The following is a 17,038-nucleotide window of genomic DNA, read 5'->3' as shown; positions in this document are numbered from 1 at the left end:
CCCGCCCTCCCCAACCTTGCCCGGCAACTACTCGGCAGCCCCAAATCTCTACTCGCTCTTCCTTTTGGCTTTGGGAGAGAAGCGGAGCAATGAGTTGAAAATCATCCCTGGATTTTTGCATCCTGTACACAGTTATCTCCTCATCCTCTCCTTCATTTTCCCACATTGCACTCTCGGAGACTTCTGTGTGCCGGAGGGTAGCCTCGCCTATCCGCCTATCTGGAGCACCGGTCCTGTGGCAGGAGCCCCACTGATGCTCTGACCAGGAGCTTCCCGAAAGGTGCCTCCCTCCGCGGGTGCCCAAGGCCACGCAGAGGTGCTCCTCCTTCCCCGCCTCACCTCATCTCCAGACACCTCTTGCCATCATTGCATCCACCCTTGTGTAAAACCCGCGCCCCCCGCCCCACCCGGCGCCGCACCCCCTCCCTCGGCTGCTCCCGGCAGGCGGGGAGCCGAACGGACTGGGGCGCGCGGGAGGCGCGCAGAGCTCGAGAGCTCTCGGGCTGCCCGAGCTCGCAGCGCCTGGGGAATTGGGCTGTGGGCGAGGCGGCCAGGGCTGGCCTTTATCGCTCGCCCCGCTGGTGGTTTGAAACTTTATCAGCGAGTCTCGCCACTCGCCGCAGACGCGCGGGGGGCGGGGGCGCGGCGAGGCGCCTGCGGCCGTGACGAGGCGCTCCCGGCGCTGAGCGCTTCTGCTCGGGGCACGCATGGCGCCCGCACACGGAGTCTGACCTGATGCGGACGCAAGGGGGTTAATATGAACGCCCCTCTCGGTGGAATCTGGCCCTGGCTCCCCCTGCTCTTGACCTGGCTCACCCCTGAGGTCAGCTCTTCATGGTGGTAAGTCCACGCGTATGGGTGCAGGGGGATTTTGGAGACGGGAGTCGGGAACGCAACTAGCCACAGAGACCTTTGCCGGTGGCGCTTCCCCGCGGCCACAGCCATCGAGATTCCCGTCCAAACCCCAGCTGCTGTCCTCTCGCACCGCCCCAGCCTCAGCCCCTTCCTTTGCTTTTCCTCGGAAGACATTCCAGCTTTGACAACTCCAAAAAATAACCCACAATTTCCCTCAAATGAGAGCTCGGATGTTTGGTTGATTTGGATCCAGCTGAGCGACAGCAAAATCAGCCAATTTCTTATCCCGTAGAGACGCACGCTAGCCGGGTCTCTAGCTCTGTTGCACAGGCGTGTGTGTGTGTGTGTGTGTGTGTGTGTGTGTGTGTGTGTGTGTGTGTGAAAATTCACCTTGAAAACTACAACCGTCTCCCCCACCCCCTCCAAATAGCCTCAAGATAAACCGATGGGCCAATTCTGGCAGTCAAGAGCTACACAACCCAACGCGTATGATTTTGCATTATTTCCCGTCCTTCCACATTCCTAATGCTTCACCCCGTGGGGCGGAAGAACGCCTTGCCTGCAGGTAGAGACTACCACCTTAACGCGAAGATCCAGCCCCAGGGGGCTCTAAGATGCTACCCTGTTCAAACTCATAATCACCCCCAAAGAGTAACTTTGCTGTCCTTTGCATGGTCTGTTATTTAGTTATTGTGCATAGCAAAGGAGGGGCAGAATGTCGATATGTAACAGGTCCTAGCGTCCTTCAAAGTTCCAAAGGAAGATTCACTCCATTTCCCTTCCTTCTGATCTTGAAAAGAGGTGGAGTTGTTAAGGTCTGTAACGTCCTTGAACCTACAAGTTTCAGAACAGATACTAAAATACTAATTTAGAAGGACCCATTATAGTGGGCTCTTTTTTAAAGAATCTGGCCAAAGTAAGAAGTCTTAGCCAAATTGAAGACTAGAGCAGGGAACTTTAGGAAGACCCTGAGCTCTTCAAAGGAGCAAGGCAAAGCGTTGATGGGAAGAGGGGTTCAATTCCTTCCTAAGCCGCTTTGAACAGAAAGGCGTTTAGCCTTGACATTGCTGACATAGGATCAAAGATTGATTTATCAGAGTGACCATTTTTCAATAAAATGACTATTTCTGTTTCCATGGGCATATAAACATTATTTATTGCCCAGGCTTTTTGTCACATTGTCTCTCAGCTGTCACTTAAATATATTTTTTGGAAGTCACAGCTGTAACGATTTTATGATCATATAAAATAATGAAAATACAAGAAAAAGACATTCTCCTTGTTTGATCGCTTCAAAAGACACCTATGGCAGCTTGGGTTATATAAAAAGGTACCTTTCTAAACATTTCACAACTAATAGAGAACATCTGGGTAGAGATGATGATGTAATTTTTTGTTAAAGTTTCTTTTCAAAAGTACTTTATGGAGCTATAACACTGTTTGATTCTTCCAAACATTTAGTGTCCTTAATAACAATAGAAAGAATTTTTTCTAAAGGTTCTCTATAAAATCCAAAAAGAGCTGGAAAAATGGAAATATTTAAAGGATTCTTTGGTAAGGAAAGAAGTGCATGTCTAAGAGGAGAGTGGAACATCAGATACCAGCAGGTGTTGATTAGACAGATACAGACAGTTTCTAAAGACACTTAAACGTTAGGTCAGATAAATGGGAGCAAGCTGCTTCTAAAAGTCGACTCCAGGGGCACCTGGGTGGCTCAGTCGGTTAAGCCTCTGGCTTTGGCTCAGGTCATGATCTCGCGGTTCCTGAGTTCAAGTCCCGCATCAGGCTCTGTGCTGACAGCTCGGAGCCTGGAGCCTGCTTCAGATTCTGTGTCTCCCTCTTTCTCTGCCCCTCCCATGTTCACGCTCTGTCTTGCTCTGAGTCTCTCTCTCTCAAAAATAAACATTAAAAAAATAATAAATAAAAAATAAGTTAAAAAAAAAGTCGACTTCCCCAAAGGGAACCTCAGACATATTGGGTCACTGAGATCAGAGCCTTCTTGGGAAAAGCCTTTGAAGGGTTCTCTCCAAAACGCACCGCCCCTCCCCTTCACTCCATTCTCTGACTGCAGACCTTGACTCTTCTACCCTGGCCAGATCACCATCAGGTGGCCCTGGCTTCATGTCTAAGACACACAGTCATTGCTCTGTTTTGGGGGCGGCTTCTACCAGATCACTCTCCACGCCTGCTGTGTCCCTTCTTGCTTTCTGATATCCCCAAAAGGATAAGGAATTCGTATTTGAGCCCTCCTTTGAACTCTTTAGTCTCCTGGGAAACTTGGCACCAGCCCTCGCTGATTATGGCTTTTCCTCCTCTGTGTTGGTCCTTTTCAGGTACATGAGAGCTACAGGTGGCTCCTCCAGGGTGATGTGTGACAATGTGCCAGGCCTGGTGAGCCGCCAGCGGCAGCTGTGCCACCGACACCCAGATGTGATGCGTGCCATTGGCCTAGGCGTGGCCGAGTGGACTGCAGAGTGTCAGCACCAATTCCGCCAGCACCGCTGGAACTGCAACACCCTCGACAGAGATCACAGCCTCTTCGGCAGGGTCCTGCTCCGAAGTAAGTCTCCTGCCTTCGTGCAGCTCCATGGGCTGTCCTCTCACACACAAGTCCCTCACTTGGTCTTCAAAGTCCCTGCCCACCTTTTCTTGCATTTAATTAGTCAGAAGTTTGTTCTTTTTGGTCCCTGTTTTGTAGATGAGGACTAGAGAAGTCAAGGAACGTGCCTAAAGTTTTGGAGGAGGCCAGTCACGGGTTAGGATGTAGTGCCCCAGGCTGGTGTCTTTTTGCTCTTTGCGGTGTCCATCCATATCCTGTCACAACCCTGCCTGTCCCTCCAGAATCAGATTTTGTCTCCAGGAGAAAGGAGGAAGCAGCCATAGGGCCCTCCTGACTTTTTTTTTTTTTGGTAACAATTTTCTTTATGTTTTTATTTATTTTTGAGACGGGGGGGAAAGGGGCAGAGAGGAGGTGGGGGACAGAGGATCTGAAGTAGGCTCTGAGCGGACAGCAGAGAGTCCCATGTGGGGCTTGAACTCACGAACTGTGCGATCATGACCTGAGCTAAAGGCAGACACTTAACTGACTGAGCCACCCAGGCACCCCTCTCTTGACTTTTTTATTCTTTCTGGGACTTGAACCTTCTAGAGGATTTGAGCAGATAAGGGTGGAATACTCAAAATTTTTTTCAACCAAAAAATATTTCAAAAAACACATGTGCTTATTAAGAAGCAGAGACAAATCTCTGCTCACACCTTTCACCTCCCATTCAGCTACTCAGCTTTGAGTCACTCTGTGTCTAAATTCAACACTTTTCCCAAGCAGATTGTATATTCTGCATGGTAGGGACTAGCCTCTGTTCTCTTCACTTGCTTGATGCCTTGTGTGTTACAGACACCATTCATTCATTGAATGGTTGAATGAATGGATGAACTCATTGTGAGCACATGTTGTTTTTCAGGCACATTTTAGGCAGAATAGTATTTATGGAGGATAGGGGTGAGAAATATGAATATACAGTTTTCAAGCATACATGTTTGTTTTTCTGTTTTACTTAGAAGGAACATTAAACACTATCTAATCACATAACAAATTTCTTAAAAGTTCTGAATATGGGAAGTAGCTGGCATAAAAATCAAAGCAAACTAACTGAAAATCAGATTTCAGTTACCCAAAAATACCCATCCCTTAAGCTGGCATTAGCATTCTTCAAGAAGTAGCATAGCCCATTTGCTACTGGAAATCTGACTGAAAACACAACAGTTCATGTGCGAACCCCAGAAACAGGAAACTACACTTGTTTTTGAGCCCCCCCTCCTAAGAAAATCATCCAGGCTGTACACTTGGTAATGCTTAACAGAGGGTGTTTCTATCATGTAATCATCACAGCCCTAGGGTTTTATGAGGCCAAATGCATAACTGAATGTCTCTAAAATCCCCCAAGGGCGTAGTACTCTCACTCAGTGTATCCCTAAAGTTAATTTACTGCGATATTCTGCAATTTTATCCTCTAGTTTAAAAACTATATTCTTCTGCATTCCTTTTGGAGTTTCAATATGAGATCGCAAATTTTTGAAAGGTTAATAGTCAATTTCAGCTGCATGGAATTTTAAGACTTCACCTAGATTAGCTCACCAGTGAATCAATTAAAGTGCTGGACCTTGTCAAAGAGAGTTTACAAGTACCTAGCACACGTGATCTTCAGGCACGTTGTGTACAGGCTCTCGGTGTTTACGCTATATCAGGACTTTCCTTTCCAAAGTGCTCACAATCATTTTTCAATCACTACAAATTAAATGTACTTCTCATTGACAAAATGTTCGCCTCCAAAATCTGTCTGCGAAAATCCATTCAGATGTCTCCATACTGAATAAAAACCTTTAGATCACAAATCAAATGAAGCAGTTTTGCCTACTGATCCTAAAGATAGCATGTCTAGGAAAGCTGGGAATTCATTTGTAAAATCCTTTAATCCTGGCTATAGGGTTGCTGAGAGGGAAGAGGTTAGAACTGGAGGAAGGGGGCTAGTTCAACTTAGCCTAAGGCCTCAGGTAAATAAGAGAATCTAAGCTGTACTTCCTTCAGGGTTCTTTCAGATGAAGCTGAGTGTTTTGCCAAAGTACTCAAAACTTAAAACACTCATGCTACACAATTTCTTTCCATTCTTCACAGAAGGCCAGATTTCTTCCTGGACATTTATATAAACTCCTATGACTGTCAGTGATGATTTTGTGTTGGTTATGGGAGGGCTGAATTTGGCCTAAAGTAGTTTATCCTGGAAATAATCAAGAAATTCCAATGAAGCTATCCAAAGATTTTTACAATTAATTGCTTGGAGGGAAATTCACATCTTAGGTTATGAAGAACTCTCTTTTGGAAACCTAAATTTCCTTATAGATGGATAGGAAAGGCAAAGGCCAACACCAGTGATAGGAAGAACATAAAAGTCACTAACATATACCATGGTCATGGAAAAAAGGAAAATATGTGTTTGCCTCTTTTGCTTCAGAGAGCTAGAAGATGACAGAAGAATTTTTAGGAACACTTGTAATTCACTCATTCCACAGACTGTCACCAGCCATAGGCAGAGAAACTTAAAGACCAAACTAGTAAACCTAAAAATATTCCTATAAGAATACGCCTCTAGAATTCTAGACTAAGCCTTAAAAAAAAAAAAAAAAAAAAAAAAAAAAAAAAAAAAAAAAAGGTGAGTAAGACTCATCCTTGGAAATTTCCAAAAAAAAAAAAAAGGCAAGCGTTTGACGAGTGAGCTAAACGACCCTTAACCTTCCAGAAGGTGTAGTTTCTAGCATTTTGCCCTCCCCAAATTCTGCCCCAAACAAAAATGATGCCTATGCACTTGATAGCCGTTTCTTGACTTATCTCACCCTCAAAATTAGAGAAACTTCAACCACATCAGGAAATTAAGTACCACTATTTAGATTTGGATTTTATTTCATATTGTGATGGCTTTAAAAAGAATCCGTTTTTCTAAGAAGAGGCCCAAGATCAAAATGTGTTTTGTTACAAAGCCAACTCTTGAAATGTGCTACTATTTCACACATAGCATTTCAGTGATGCATCTAAGACATTTAACTGAAAACATCTTAAGGCCGTATATATACATGATACCAAAACATCTGGAGGTAAAATGAAAAGTCAGTCAATGTGCTAAATTTTGTGTGTAAATATACACAGTAACATCTAGTTATTGAGTAATGTGTTTGAGTAATAAATGACAAATATTTAGAAAGGTGATATTTTTACTTTGGAAATTACTTCTGAAACACAGCAGATTTTAAGTGATTTTTCATCTTTCGGCAACAAGTCAATGTAATTGTTTGCACGTTGTGCCAGGATGAATTCTGCACGTAGGCAATTTATTCCTTTACTGCTTTCAAAATACTCTCTGGTCACTAACACTCTACATCCATATCTTCCATACCTTTCCCCTAAAAGACCACCACACAAAATTGCTTTTCTTTCTCCTTAAAAAATAAGACTAGTGCTAAACACATTAAGCATTTGGAATTTTCCCTCTCTGAGATATCTCTGAATGTAGGCTCTGGACTCCAAATATAAAACCAGGCTTTAGCAGACCAAGGGGGTAACCCCCAACAAGGCATTTTCCTAAACTATAAAACGAGTATAATAAAGTGTTTATTTACCTGAAAGCCACTGCCTGAGATTAAGCCACCTTAGTATCTATTAATCACCTTCTTTTGCGAAACGTCTCAGTTCACTTAGAAAATCTGTGATCCTTATAATAGAACCTGGGACTCTTTAAAAGAGCTCTGCGACCATCACATCTCTCTCTGGAGAGTGCTACCTATGGCAAATATTCATATAATTGATTTTACCTATATATGGGGCATGATTGATTCCTTTTTTGATGGTTAGAGGTTTCAGGGGAGATATTTTTTGAAGGCTGAGGTAAGTGCCACTTAATATGGTGTAGATATGTTTTCCTGATTTTTAATAATGAGACTAGCAGAGCAAATATTGCAAGGGACATATAATAAATTTTAGCACCGAATGACAAACGGAAACAAGCAGGACTTCAATGCGAAAAGGTGGTTTGTTCTCCCAGCTGTGTGGTTCAAAAAGTCACACTCGTCTTGACACATGGAGTCACTGACTGGCTCTCCGTTTTCTGCCTTGTGTTATCATTAGGTTGTTGAGCTGCTATTTTGCTTGTTAATATATTTGCTGCAGCACCCATTAATAAAGAGGCATGCTAATAACAATGAAATACAGCCCCAGTTGAAAAATGAGGTGCACACGGACCCTAAAGAGCCTTATATCTGTCACTATACCACAACACCGTGTTATGAGTTACTACAGATTATTAAAATAATTTAATGTAGTTACTGCACTGAAATATGTACCTTTCAGCCTGTAAGGGAGAGTAGCCTGTGCTCTAATAAAGAACAATTCTAAGAAAGCACCCCAAAGGGTTCTTGCCCAAGTCTAATTATAGGCGGTAAATTTGTTTCCTTCCAGAAAAACCAAAGAAAAGCTTTTCACTGTCTTTTACCCAATACCGGTGATTAGTGCAGGTGTTCCAGAAGAAAGTAAATTCACCTTAATAGTTAGACATAGTATGTAACTCAAGGATATTGCATATTGCCTTCAACAATCTCTCAATTACTTGTGAAAGTTGATGCCGAGCCAAAGCTTCCCAGTGTTAACACACAGAGCTGGTTACTGCCTGAATTCTCTTCCCACCTCAGCCCCTAGGTTTCTTTGAATTCAGTATTTCAGTCTGGACCCTTCATCTGACAGGAGTGTCCTCACTAAGGCCTGCAAATTTGGAAGGATTTTTTTCAAGGAGAGCTACAGTAGCGTGAATACCAAACTGTTTTGTGGAATGACAGAAATCGGAGAACTCAGGCTCTATTACAAGTTAAATGAAAGCCTAGAGAGAGCTCCTGTCTTCTAGCACAGGAAGCTAAGGTAAAGCCAGGGGTGGGCAGGGCAGGCTTTTGCTGCATTTTCTTTCACACGCTTAATTTACTCCAAGGTGGTTGTCACACCCATACCTACACTGACAAAAGCTTTTATTATACGGAAGCAATTCATATTCAGAAGTGAGCCCTGGCTCTAGAAGAGAATCCTTCAAGAACACCAGGACCTTCTTCTTGCCGGGGGGGGGGGGGGGGGGGGGGGGGGGGGGGGGGGGGGGGGGTGGACTATGCCAGAGGTAGAGTGAGTGGTAAACAGCCATAGTGTGAAAGTTATTCAGAACTAGCAATTCCAGACCATGTTTAAGAAAAGCATTTCTGTTTCAGGTAGTCGGGAATCTGCCTTTGTTTACGCCGTCTCCTCAGCGGGAGTTGTGTTTGCCATCACCAGGGCCTGTAGCCAAGGAGAATTAAAATCCTGTTCCTGTGATCCAAAGAAGAAGGGAACCGCCAAGGACAGCAAGGGAAATTTCGACTGGGGTGGCTGCAGTGATAACATTGACTATGGGATCAAATTTGCCCGAGCATTTGTGGATGCCAAGGAAAGGAAAGGAAAGGATGCCAGAGCCCTGATGAACCTTCACAACAACAGAGCCGGCAGGAAGGTATGGACAGCAATGGTGCTCATTTTATAGACTGCATGGCCTTATAAATCACTTAAGCTGAGCTTATCTTAAGCTTTCCTAGAGTTGGTAAAATGCCGTACAGTCCCAACTTCCCACTGCCCCCCACCCCACGCCCCACCACCCAGCTGTATATTCTAAAGAATACCGTGGACTGGGTTGAAATGTCTCCACCCGCGCTCCACCTTCCTTCCCACAGCTGAGCTGGAGTCCACCCATTGCATTTCACATTGTGTAGAGTCCAGTGTTTTATGGCCCCTCTGGATACTCTATCATCTAGACAGAAGATATAATCTATGGGTGAGGATAGTGCTTCATCCCACATACCAATGGGGCACTGAATGCTTGTGTCTGAGGGAATCAAGACCCAGAGCATCTTCTCTCAAACTCATCATGAAAGTAACTCACCAGGCATGGCTTGTTGACTTCTAGATTCAGGGATGTTCTTTTTAGAAACAGACCCAACTCTCATTCATAAAAGCCCCACCTTGTCATTTCCGGGCCTGGATGAGTAAGCAGACCAGGGAAAGGCATACCCCAAAGGGATGCTCTGACTCCTTATCCTCTAGTTCTGACTAACTTCCTGGACTATGGGTATCCAGTCATTATTCACATCCTAACTCCCATTTGTCAGATGAATGAAGAGGCCCTTGGGCACTCAAGGTCATATGGAGAGTCTGTAGAAAAGTCTATTAGAACTCAGGTTTCAGCTTCTAGCCCAGGGGTACTTTGGCCCAGGATTAAACCATTTCGGAGCCAGTGTTCAGATCTATTGATGTACCGTTTCTTTCTGCATGGTGACATGACCAGAATAACTAGAGAATCTGAATGATGCACATTATCTCTTTCTTTGTGTAAGAAACACAAACTGGCTACATTAATCAAATATTTGGTCAGAACCATTCTAGAATAATTGAATTGCCGATGAGAAGAGATAACCATAATTTGTCTTTTATCAACACAAAATAAAAATGTGCTTGACGTTAATATATAAAGAAAGATCAGCATAAAATTGAAAGGTCCCCAGGAGGGCTTTAATAGAAAAAAGAATCGAAAAGAATGCAGATCTGTTTGGATGAAAACCCTTTTATTAGGCTCATGGAAAGAACAAATCTCATTTAAAGGAAGTTGGAAGGAAAGTCTTGCTTAACACATGGAATGAAATGAGTGTGACCTGAGCTGTTTACAAATAGTACCTTTCTTGAACTTTAAATATCAACATTCCTTATTTTCATGAATGTATGAACTTATAGTGACTACTGCCAAGAATATAGACTATGGTTGTGCAATCCTACAACTATTGGTAATTACTGTTTGTGCAGTGGTTTAGATTAAAAAAATTTTACATTGACCTCTGTTTTGACATTGATACCACATATATAAGTTATAAAGTGTGGTGTCTTTGATAGGACTGTGCTGCTAATTGTTCAAGCAGGGTGTATACTTAGATCTCTCGAACCGTTTGCGAAGGTAAAGGCGTATGGTCATACACTGTAACCAAAAGAATGTTGACTTATCAAAATAAATGTTAATTTTGCTTAATAGGCCATTAGGTTTTGAATGTTTCACCTCCCCAAGACAATAGATCTTAGCTATTAAATTGTAAGCCCTGATTTAACATGACTTTTAATATAAATCACATGATTCTTCACTGTGTAGAGGTGAACAGCTGTCAGGCCTCAGATATTCTCCTGCCTACTCTGCAAAACTTAGGAGGCTACTTTTGATTGGAATAAAAGTGCACACACTGACTTTTTAAAATGTGGCTTTAATTAATGGTGGGTGGGCAGACTTTTTCAAGGAGATGCATGATGTCAGTGAATATGAACTTTAATGAGAGTAAATGTATTGAGATAAACATGCGTCTCTAATTCTCTTCTTGCGGTCATTAGACCCCCAGTCTCTACTCCCCCTTCCTACCAGCAGAAGGTCTGTGGAATCAAAATGAGAACAGGATGGGCTTGTGTTTGAAGGCAGGCTTCCTGAGCTAAGCCTCCAACTGGCCTGGTTCTAGAAAATCCCAGCCTCTCAGACCAGATAGCAACATCGGTTCCTTTTGTGAGCTTTTCAGCGTTTCCCAGATTGTCCAATATGAACATCTTCTACCTTTTAAAATGTGGGTCGAGGAACCCATACATTTTATTTAAAAGAGAAAACATCTATTCCAAGGTTATGTTTAGCCAACACTACAAAGTGAATTCAACATTGCCATACACAACAGGCCTTCATTTTCCCCTAGTATTTGAACAGCTGAATTCATTTATGATAGCAGCTGGTTAGAGCACCCTCATGTGTCTCTGTACTGTAATATCATTTCAGATCCTCTATTCTGGGATATCATTTTATTTTAGTCACAGCTTCAGAATTTATAATGATGGTTTTTTCCTTCACGTTTACTTGAAAATTCATCCCTGGTCAAGTCCAGTTTTCCACCTCTAAGATTATTGTTAAATTCTAAAACGAAAAAACTACCTTGTTCAAAACCAACATTCTGTCAAGACAGAAGTTCCAGTTTCTCTCAACAGTCTAAGTCTAAAGATGCCATGCCATGAAAACTTCTAAATTATATTTTGATACACAAATTACAAGAAAAAGTTACTTAGTCAATATCCATCATTTGTTCCCTTTCATAGGCTTGAAAAGGGCTTTTACATTAGTCTACTCTTTAGAAATAGTCACAAATAATCACAACTAGATCACAACTAGATGAAACAATCGCAGCCTCTTTGACTTTTCTAAGAGAACCTGTATTAGAATAATACATGTATCCAATCAAATCCTGCCCTTTAATCACTGGAAATTTGCATGATAAGAATTCCATAAAAATACTTTCCCCCAAAGTTTTCTTACTACAGCGAAAAATAAAAAGAATATGGGATTTGAAATCAGATCCACCTTCGCTTTAATCTTGCAATACCACTGGCTTTGCTGACTGAAATTCAGTTTTTCTCATATGCAAAGAGTATTCCATGGTGCCACGGAAGACCAGAATAAGGCAAACAGCACAGAACCTTACATGCAGTGGTGCGCAGTAAAAGTTCATTCCTTTGTCTTTAGTGAAGTGAAGGTCATCTGTAACATTAGTAATAGAGCCAGACACAAATCCAATATGAGCCATTATTTAGGATTCAGTCCGATTGCTCCATGAGTCCATAGACTCCTCCTTGGTACAAACATGTACTATTTTCTAGTTTACAAAATACTATCAAACGTTTTGTAATTGGATCTTCCAAAAACGCCGTAGGAATATAAACAAGCATTATTCCTACTTTTCAGAGGACAAGGTGGGCCTTCGCTGATGCAGTGACTAATGAGAGTCACACAATCATAAGCACAGGCCTTGGGGTACAAACCCAGTTGTGTTCACCCTTATGTCCTTGTGTACCTTCCCATGTTGTCTCTGTTGAGCATTTCTGAGAAAAACAGTGTTTCTGTATTTTAAAAAGAGCAGCAGCTGCCCTTGAAGGTGGCATAATGATGATATTCTTCCCTTTGTATATGTCTTTATGTCACAAGTATTCCAAAATGAATTTGTATTACTTTTTTAACAACAGGGGAAAAGTGGTTTTAAATGCCAAAAACATAACTGCTAGTCATTGTCAGCATGCCTGAAGCAACTTAGCCTTATTTGGTGGATTCAGAAAACTTCAACTAATGGCACTACAGGTCTGAGAGCAGCTAAGTGCTATTGGACTAAGTGTAGTTCAACAGATAATTAAGGAATAACTCTGGGAAAGATGCAGTTTTGAGTACTAAGTCATATGTGGAAAAGAATAAGAGAAAGAAGCTCCTGGCCACAAGAAATGAAGTTTTCGTCAGGGGGACAAGTGAGACAAAGTCACAGGGCAAGCTCGGCAAGTTCCAGGCTGGGGGCATAATAGAAAAATCAGCCAAAGGGCCAGTTAGCCAGAGGAGAGAAAGGTTGTGTCACAAAAGAACTGGGTGTTTGAGCTGGAGATAAAGATTTCCCATGGTTGAGAGAGGGAAAATGCTTTCCAGGATGAAGGAACTATATGGCCAAGAAAGATACTGGAGCAGAAAGAACATCAAAGTTGAGGAATGACAAGAGCTCTAGGGTGGAGTTCATAACTGAGAGTTAATAGGGGCTGAGGCTGCAAATTTGAGTCTGCCAGATCTCAGCCTCCAACGCCATGCAGAGAGATTTGGAGGTCTTGGGAAAGCAACAGGAAGGCATAGGACAATGGGGGAGAAATTAAATATTTAAGTTCCACTTTCATGCATTCTTAATTTGTCTGGAGTCCCCTTTGAAAGAGTGAAAGATTTCAAAGTTCAGATGTTCTGGAATGTGTTTGAATTAATGCCTTAAAAAGCACATTAGGAAAATTATAAGAAATTCTTACTTCCCGGAGTTTATCCTCAGCCTTAAATATACATTTATCCTCAGCCTTAAATATACATACTACGCTTCCTGATGTATACTAATAAAAAATTAGGATGTGACAACTGTGTTGATATTTATATTTTTAATGTAATCTTTACATTACTATTGACTATCCATTAGGAGTTCTTAGCTATTGACGGCATCTTGACTGAGGCAGTATGGAAGTTGGGGCTCTGGAATCAGAATATTGGCTGTAATACTTGAGCATGACTTTAGACAGGTTACCCAAAGAGGATTTCCATATAAAATAAAATGTATACACTAGGTTTTAAGCAGGACTAGAAGGCCTTACTCTCCATATCTTGCATATGAAGAGACAAGGCCAAAAGGGTGGCTGCAATTAGCAAATAAAGTGAATTTACTTACTAGCTGAGATCATCTGAAATTCAAACTTAACTCAGCATCCTATATTTTACATGGGAGAAGTTTGGAAGGTAGAGGGATCCAGAGTTTCTAGTTCCATGCCCAGCCCAAACCCGTGCCTCTCAAGGTCAGTGCTGTGGAGCCCTGGGTCCTTTCCCTGAGCTTGGCCCACAAAAGCAGATACTTCTAAGTTCTGCCTACAGGAAACATGTCGAAAGTCAAAAGAAATGGGTATTTTCCAAGACATAAGCACAGCCTTATAGGCAAGTAAATCTTGGGCCTACTAAAGACTTTCAAGATATCACTTCTGTGATGACCCTTAAGATAAATAATTAATAATTGGTCTGAACCAAGAGAACTAGACATGATTAAAAACAAACCACATTATCAAAAAGTAACCAATATCAATAGAAAATGATAAAACCAAACTGAATTACAAAGCCAGATTGTTTTAACCTCGTATTCATCTAAACTCTCCTTTAAATAATGTTGAACATCCTTATGAGGCACAAATCCCACTTAAAAGATATTTGTTTTCTAATTAGTCTTAGTTTGTAGAATTAAGTGCATTTAAAAAAGGTAGATCAGTTCCATCAACCCCAGCCCTGCCTTCTTGGACCTAAAAATAGTATGTGCTTGATACTATAGATCTTTATAGAGCATATGAATCAAAAACTAACCAGAATTAAAGACCTAAAGCAGAGAATAACTCTTCACAAAATTGCTACAGTTCCATGTAAAGTTCTATTATTCATAGAAATTTTTTTAGACTGGCTTCATTAGTCAATAAGAATTATTATATATATGGTTAGTCAACGGTAATGTTCTTGAATTCCTCAAATATAAATTCCACACCTTATATTTCCTAGCTAAGCCCACCCACAGTTAGTGTTTTTGAAGAATGACAGTGCTCAAGACAGTTAATAAATGATTGCATATGCAAATTAACTGCACAGGTTGCTAATAAATATCCCTTGTTTTCCTGGTCCCAGAGCAGGTATATTTGAAAGATATAAGTTGGTCTGATTTTCACTAACTCTCATCTTAGAGATGTGGACCTGTCAAAAAGACTTAATTGCTAATAAATGTACTTGGCTTTAAGCCAGCGTCTGAAAATTAAATGTTTTAATGTGTGTTTCCCTCAGGAAAACTGATATAAGACCAGAAATATACTAGTTGCTTTGTGGCATACACCCAACTAAAAAGTGAAGTCCTAACACTTTGAATGCCCCAGTTTAACTAAGTAATTTAGTTAAAACATAGCATAAAGGAGCTAAATTCTAAATTGAATTTCTAAGGCAAGGTCAATAGTTAAGTTGGCATATATTTCACACAGTATAGGGTTGATTGCCCTTGATAGGAAGAGATATCTTGTAAAGAAGTTGCACAAAGACACCCTGGGGTTACTTGGGCTCCATTTTCAGAAAAGCTGACTTAAGAGACCAAAACTTCATTCTCCTTGGGAGAAGTCTGTCTTTCTAACTGGAAAATAATTCTTTGTAGACTATAGTTAGATATACAAACACTACACGTAAAAACCTTTATAAAACTCACTGAACCGAGAGAACATGAACCCCTAGGGGATGGAGTGGCAAACCCCAGTATGAGAAACACCGGCAGAGTGATTTGGGGCATGGACTTGGTGGCAGACACAGTTTGGGTACATCCTAACTCAGCCACACTGCCTGTAGGACCTCAGGCAGTGGACCTGAGGATCAAAGCAAGATCCTCAGCTTTGAGGTATCTCAATATCTTCATCTGTAAAGTAGGTGGGGTAAAAATAGTATATACCTTGCATGCTTGTGTGGATTAAATAAGACAGTGAATGTGAAGTGTTTGTGTAGATTAAGTAAGCAGTGAGTATAAAGTGCTTAGCATGGTTTGACATATGGTAAGACCCTAATGGATGTTCTGCTTCATTATTATGCTCTGACAGTAAGTTGGGCAAATAAATATAAAATAGAGTTGTTCTAGCTCACTCAATGCATGTATCACCTTCTTCTATAGCTTAAAAAAATAGGCTTTTGTCTGTTTGGTACAGAGTGCTAATATTTAGAAGTTTCTTAAGTTCTAAGAGTAGAAAATAGCCTCTGCGGGGGCGCCTGGGTGGCTCAGTCAGTTAAGTGTCTGACTTTGGCTTCAGCTCAGGTCATGATCTCATGGTTCACAAGTTTGAGCCCTGTGTTGGGCTCTGTGCTGACAGCTCAGAGCCTGGAGCCTGCTTTGGATTCTGTCTCTCTCTTTTGCTCTTCCTCCGCTCACACTCTGTCTCTGTCTCTGTCTCAAAAGTAAACAGTAAAAAAAATTTAAAAAAAGAAAATAGCCTCTGCAAACCAAAGGCTTAGACAAATGCTCAAAATTAGACATTTAAGGGCCACATAAAGAATCTGCTAAGTAAGATTTTAGCACTGAAGCAATTATGAGCCTATTGAAGATTTTTTGAGAAAAGTTATCGGGTAAACTAAAAAAATGGTTTTTATGAGGCTAAACACCGGAAGAGTACTGCTGTCCTTAGGAGTCAATTTTATTTTTTTTTTAAGTAGTCATGTCAAATGAGCAAGTATTTCTTTACCGGATGCCACAGAATAAAAATGAGATGGGATTAAGTGAATGGTGAGGGGAGAGGGGTTGATGCAGACCCTGCTGGCCAGTTTGGTGACATGAAAAGCCACGAGGACCATGAGAAGGTGCAAGAGGAGGTAGAGAAGACTGAATCTTGACAGCAACCTTTAAGCAGCAGCCATTAAGAATCGAAGAAGGAAGCACAAGAGATCCTTCAGTCGTCCTTAGGAAAGATTCAAGACAAGAGAAAACAAGACCTGTGTCATGATCCTGTTTTTGGAAGAAGCTTTCACCATCACACACTGGAGAGAGATAGCAAGTCATTGTAACCAATTCTTTCTAGTGTTTCTTCTTCCTGCTATGAAATAATACTTGCTCAAACAAAAGTAAATGGAGCAGTTAAATATCTATGGAAAATGGGGAAATCCCCCACCCCCCACCCCACAGTCCTGATCTCCTTCCAGATATTTCAGTTCAGACTCAAGGCTGTGGACAGGACATACGGTATCTCACATCTTTCTCCCGAAACCTCAGTAAAATTATAGCAATGGGATCAAAATGGCTTAAATCAACAATAAAGAGAATGATCAAAGAAATGAGAGATCCAAAGAAATTTCTGGAAAGTGGGAAGCAAATGAAGAAGTTGTAACTGATGAAGAAGGTTGGAGAAGCCACAGTATAGGAGAGTAAAAGCAGATGGGAAGGGGGGGAAGAAAAAGCAGATGGGGCAATAGCCAAAGTGGGAGCCAAGATGCCCTGAGAAAAATTT

General features: G+C 41.6%; 1 protein-coding gene across 1 annotated transcript in view; it reads left to right on the top strand.

The window, feature by feature from the left end:
• The first annotated feature begins 701 nt into the window (after positions 1–701).
• The window catches only part of WNT2 (Wnt family member 2), a 43,655-nt gene continuing 27,318 nt past the window's right edge, over positions 702–17,038 (top strand). The window contains 3 exon segments of the mRNA XM_042927624.1: positions 702–840; positions 3,189–3,415; positions 8,647–8,924. Coding sequence (XP_042783558.1) covers positions 758–840; positions 3,189–3,415; positions 8,647–8,924 — 588 coding nt within the window. The 5' untranslated portion in view covers positions 702–757.

This window comes from Panthera leo, chromosome A2 (genome assembly GCF_018350215.1).
Source record: "Panthera leo isolate Ple1 chromosome A2, P.leo_Ple1_pat1.1, whole genome shotgun sequence".
Lineage (NCBI taxonomy): Eukaryota > Metazoa > Chordata > Mammalia > Carnivora > Felidae > Panthera > Panthera leo.
This window is presented reverse-complemented; position numbering and strand designations above follow the sequence as displayed.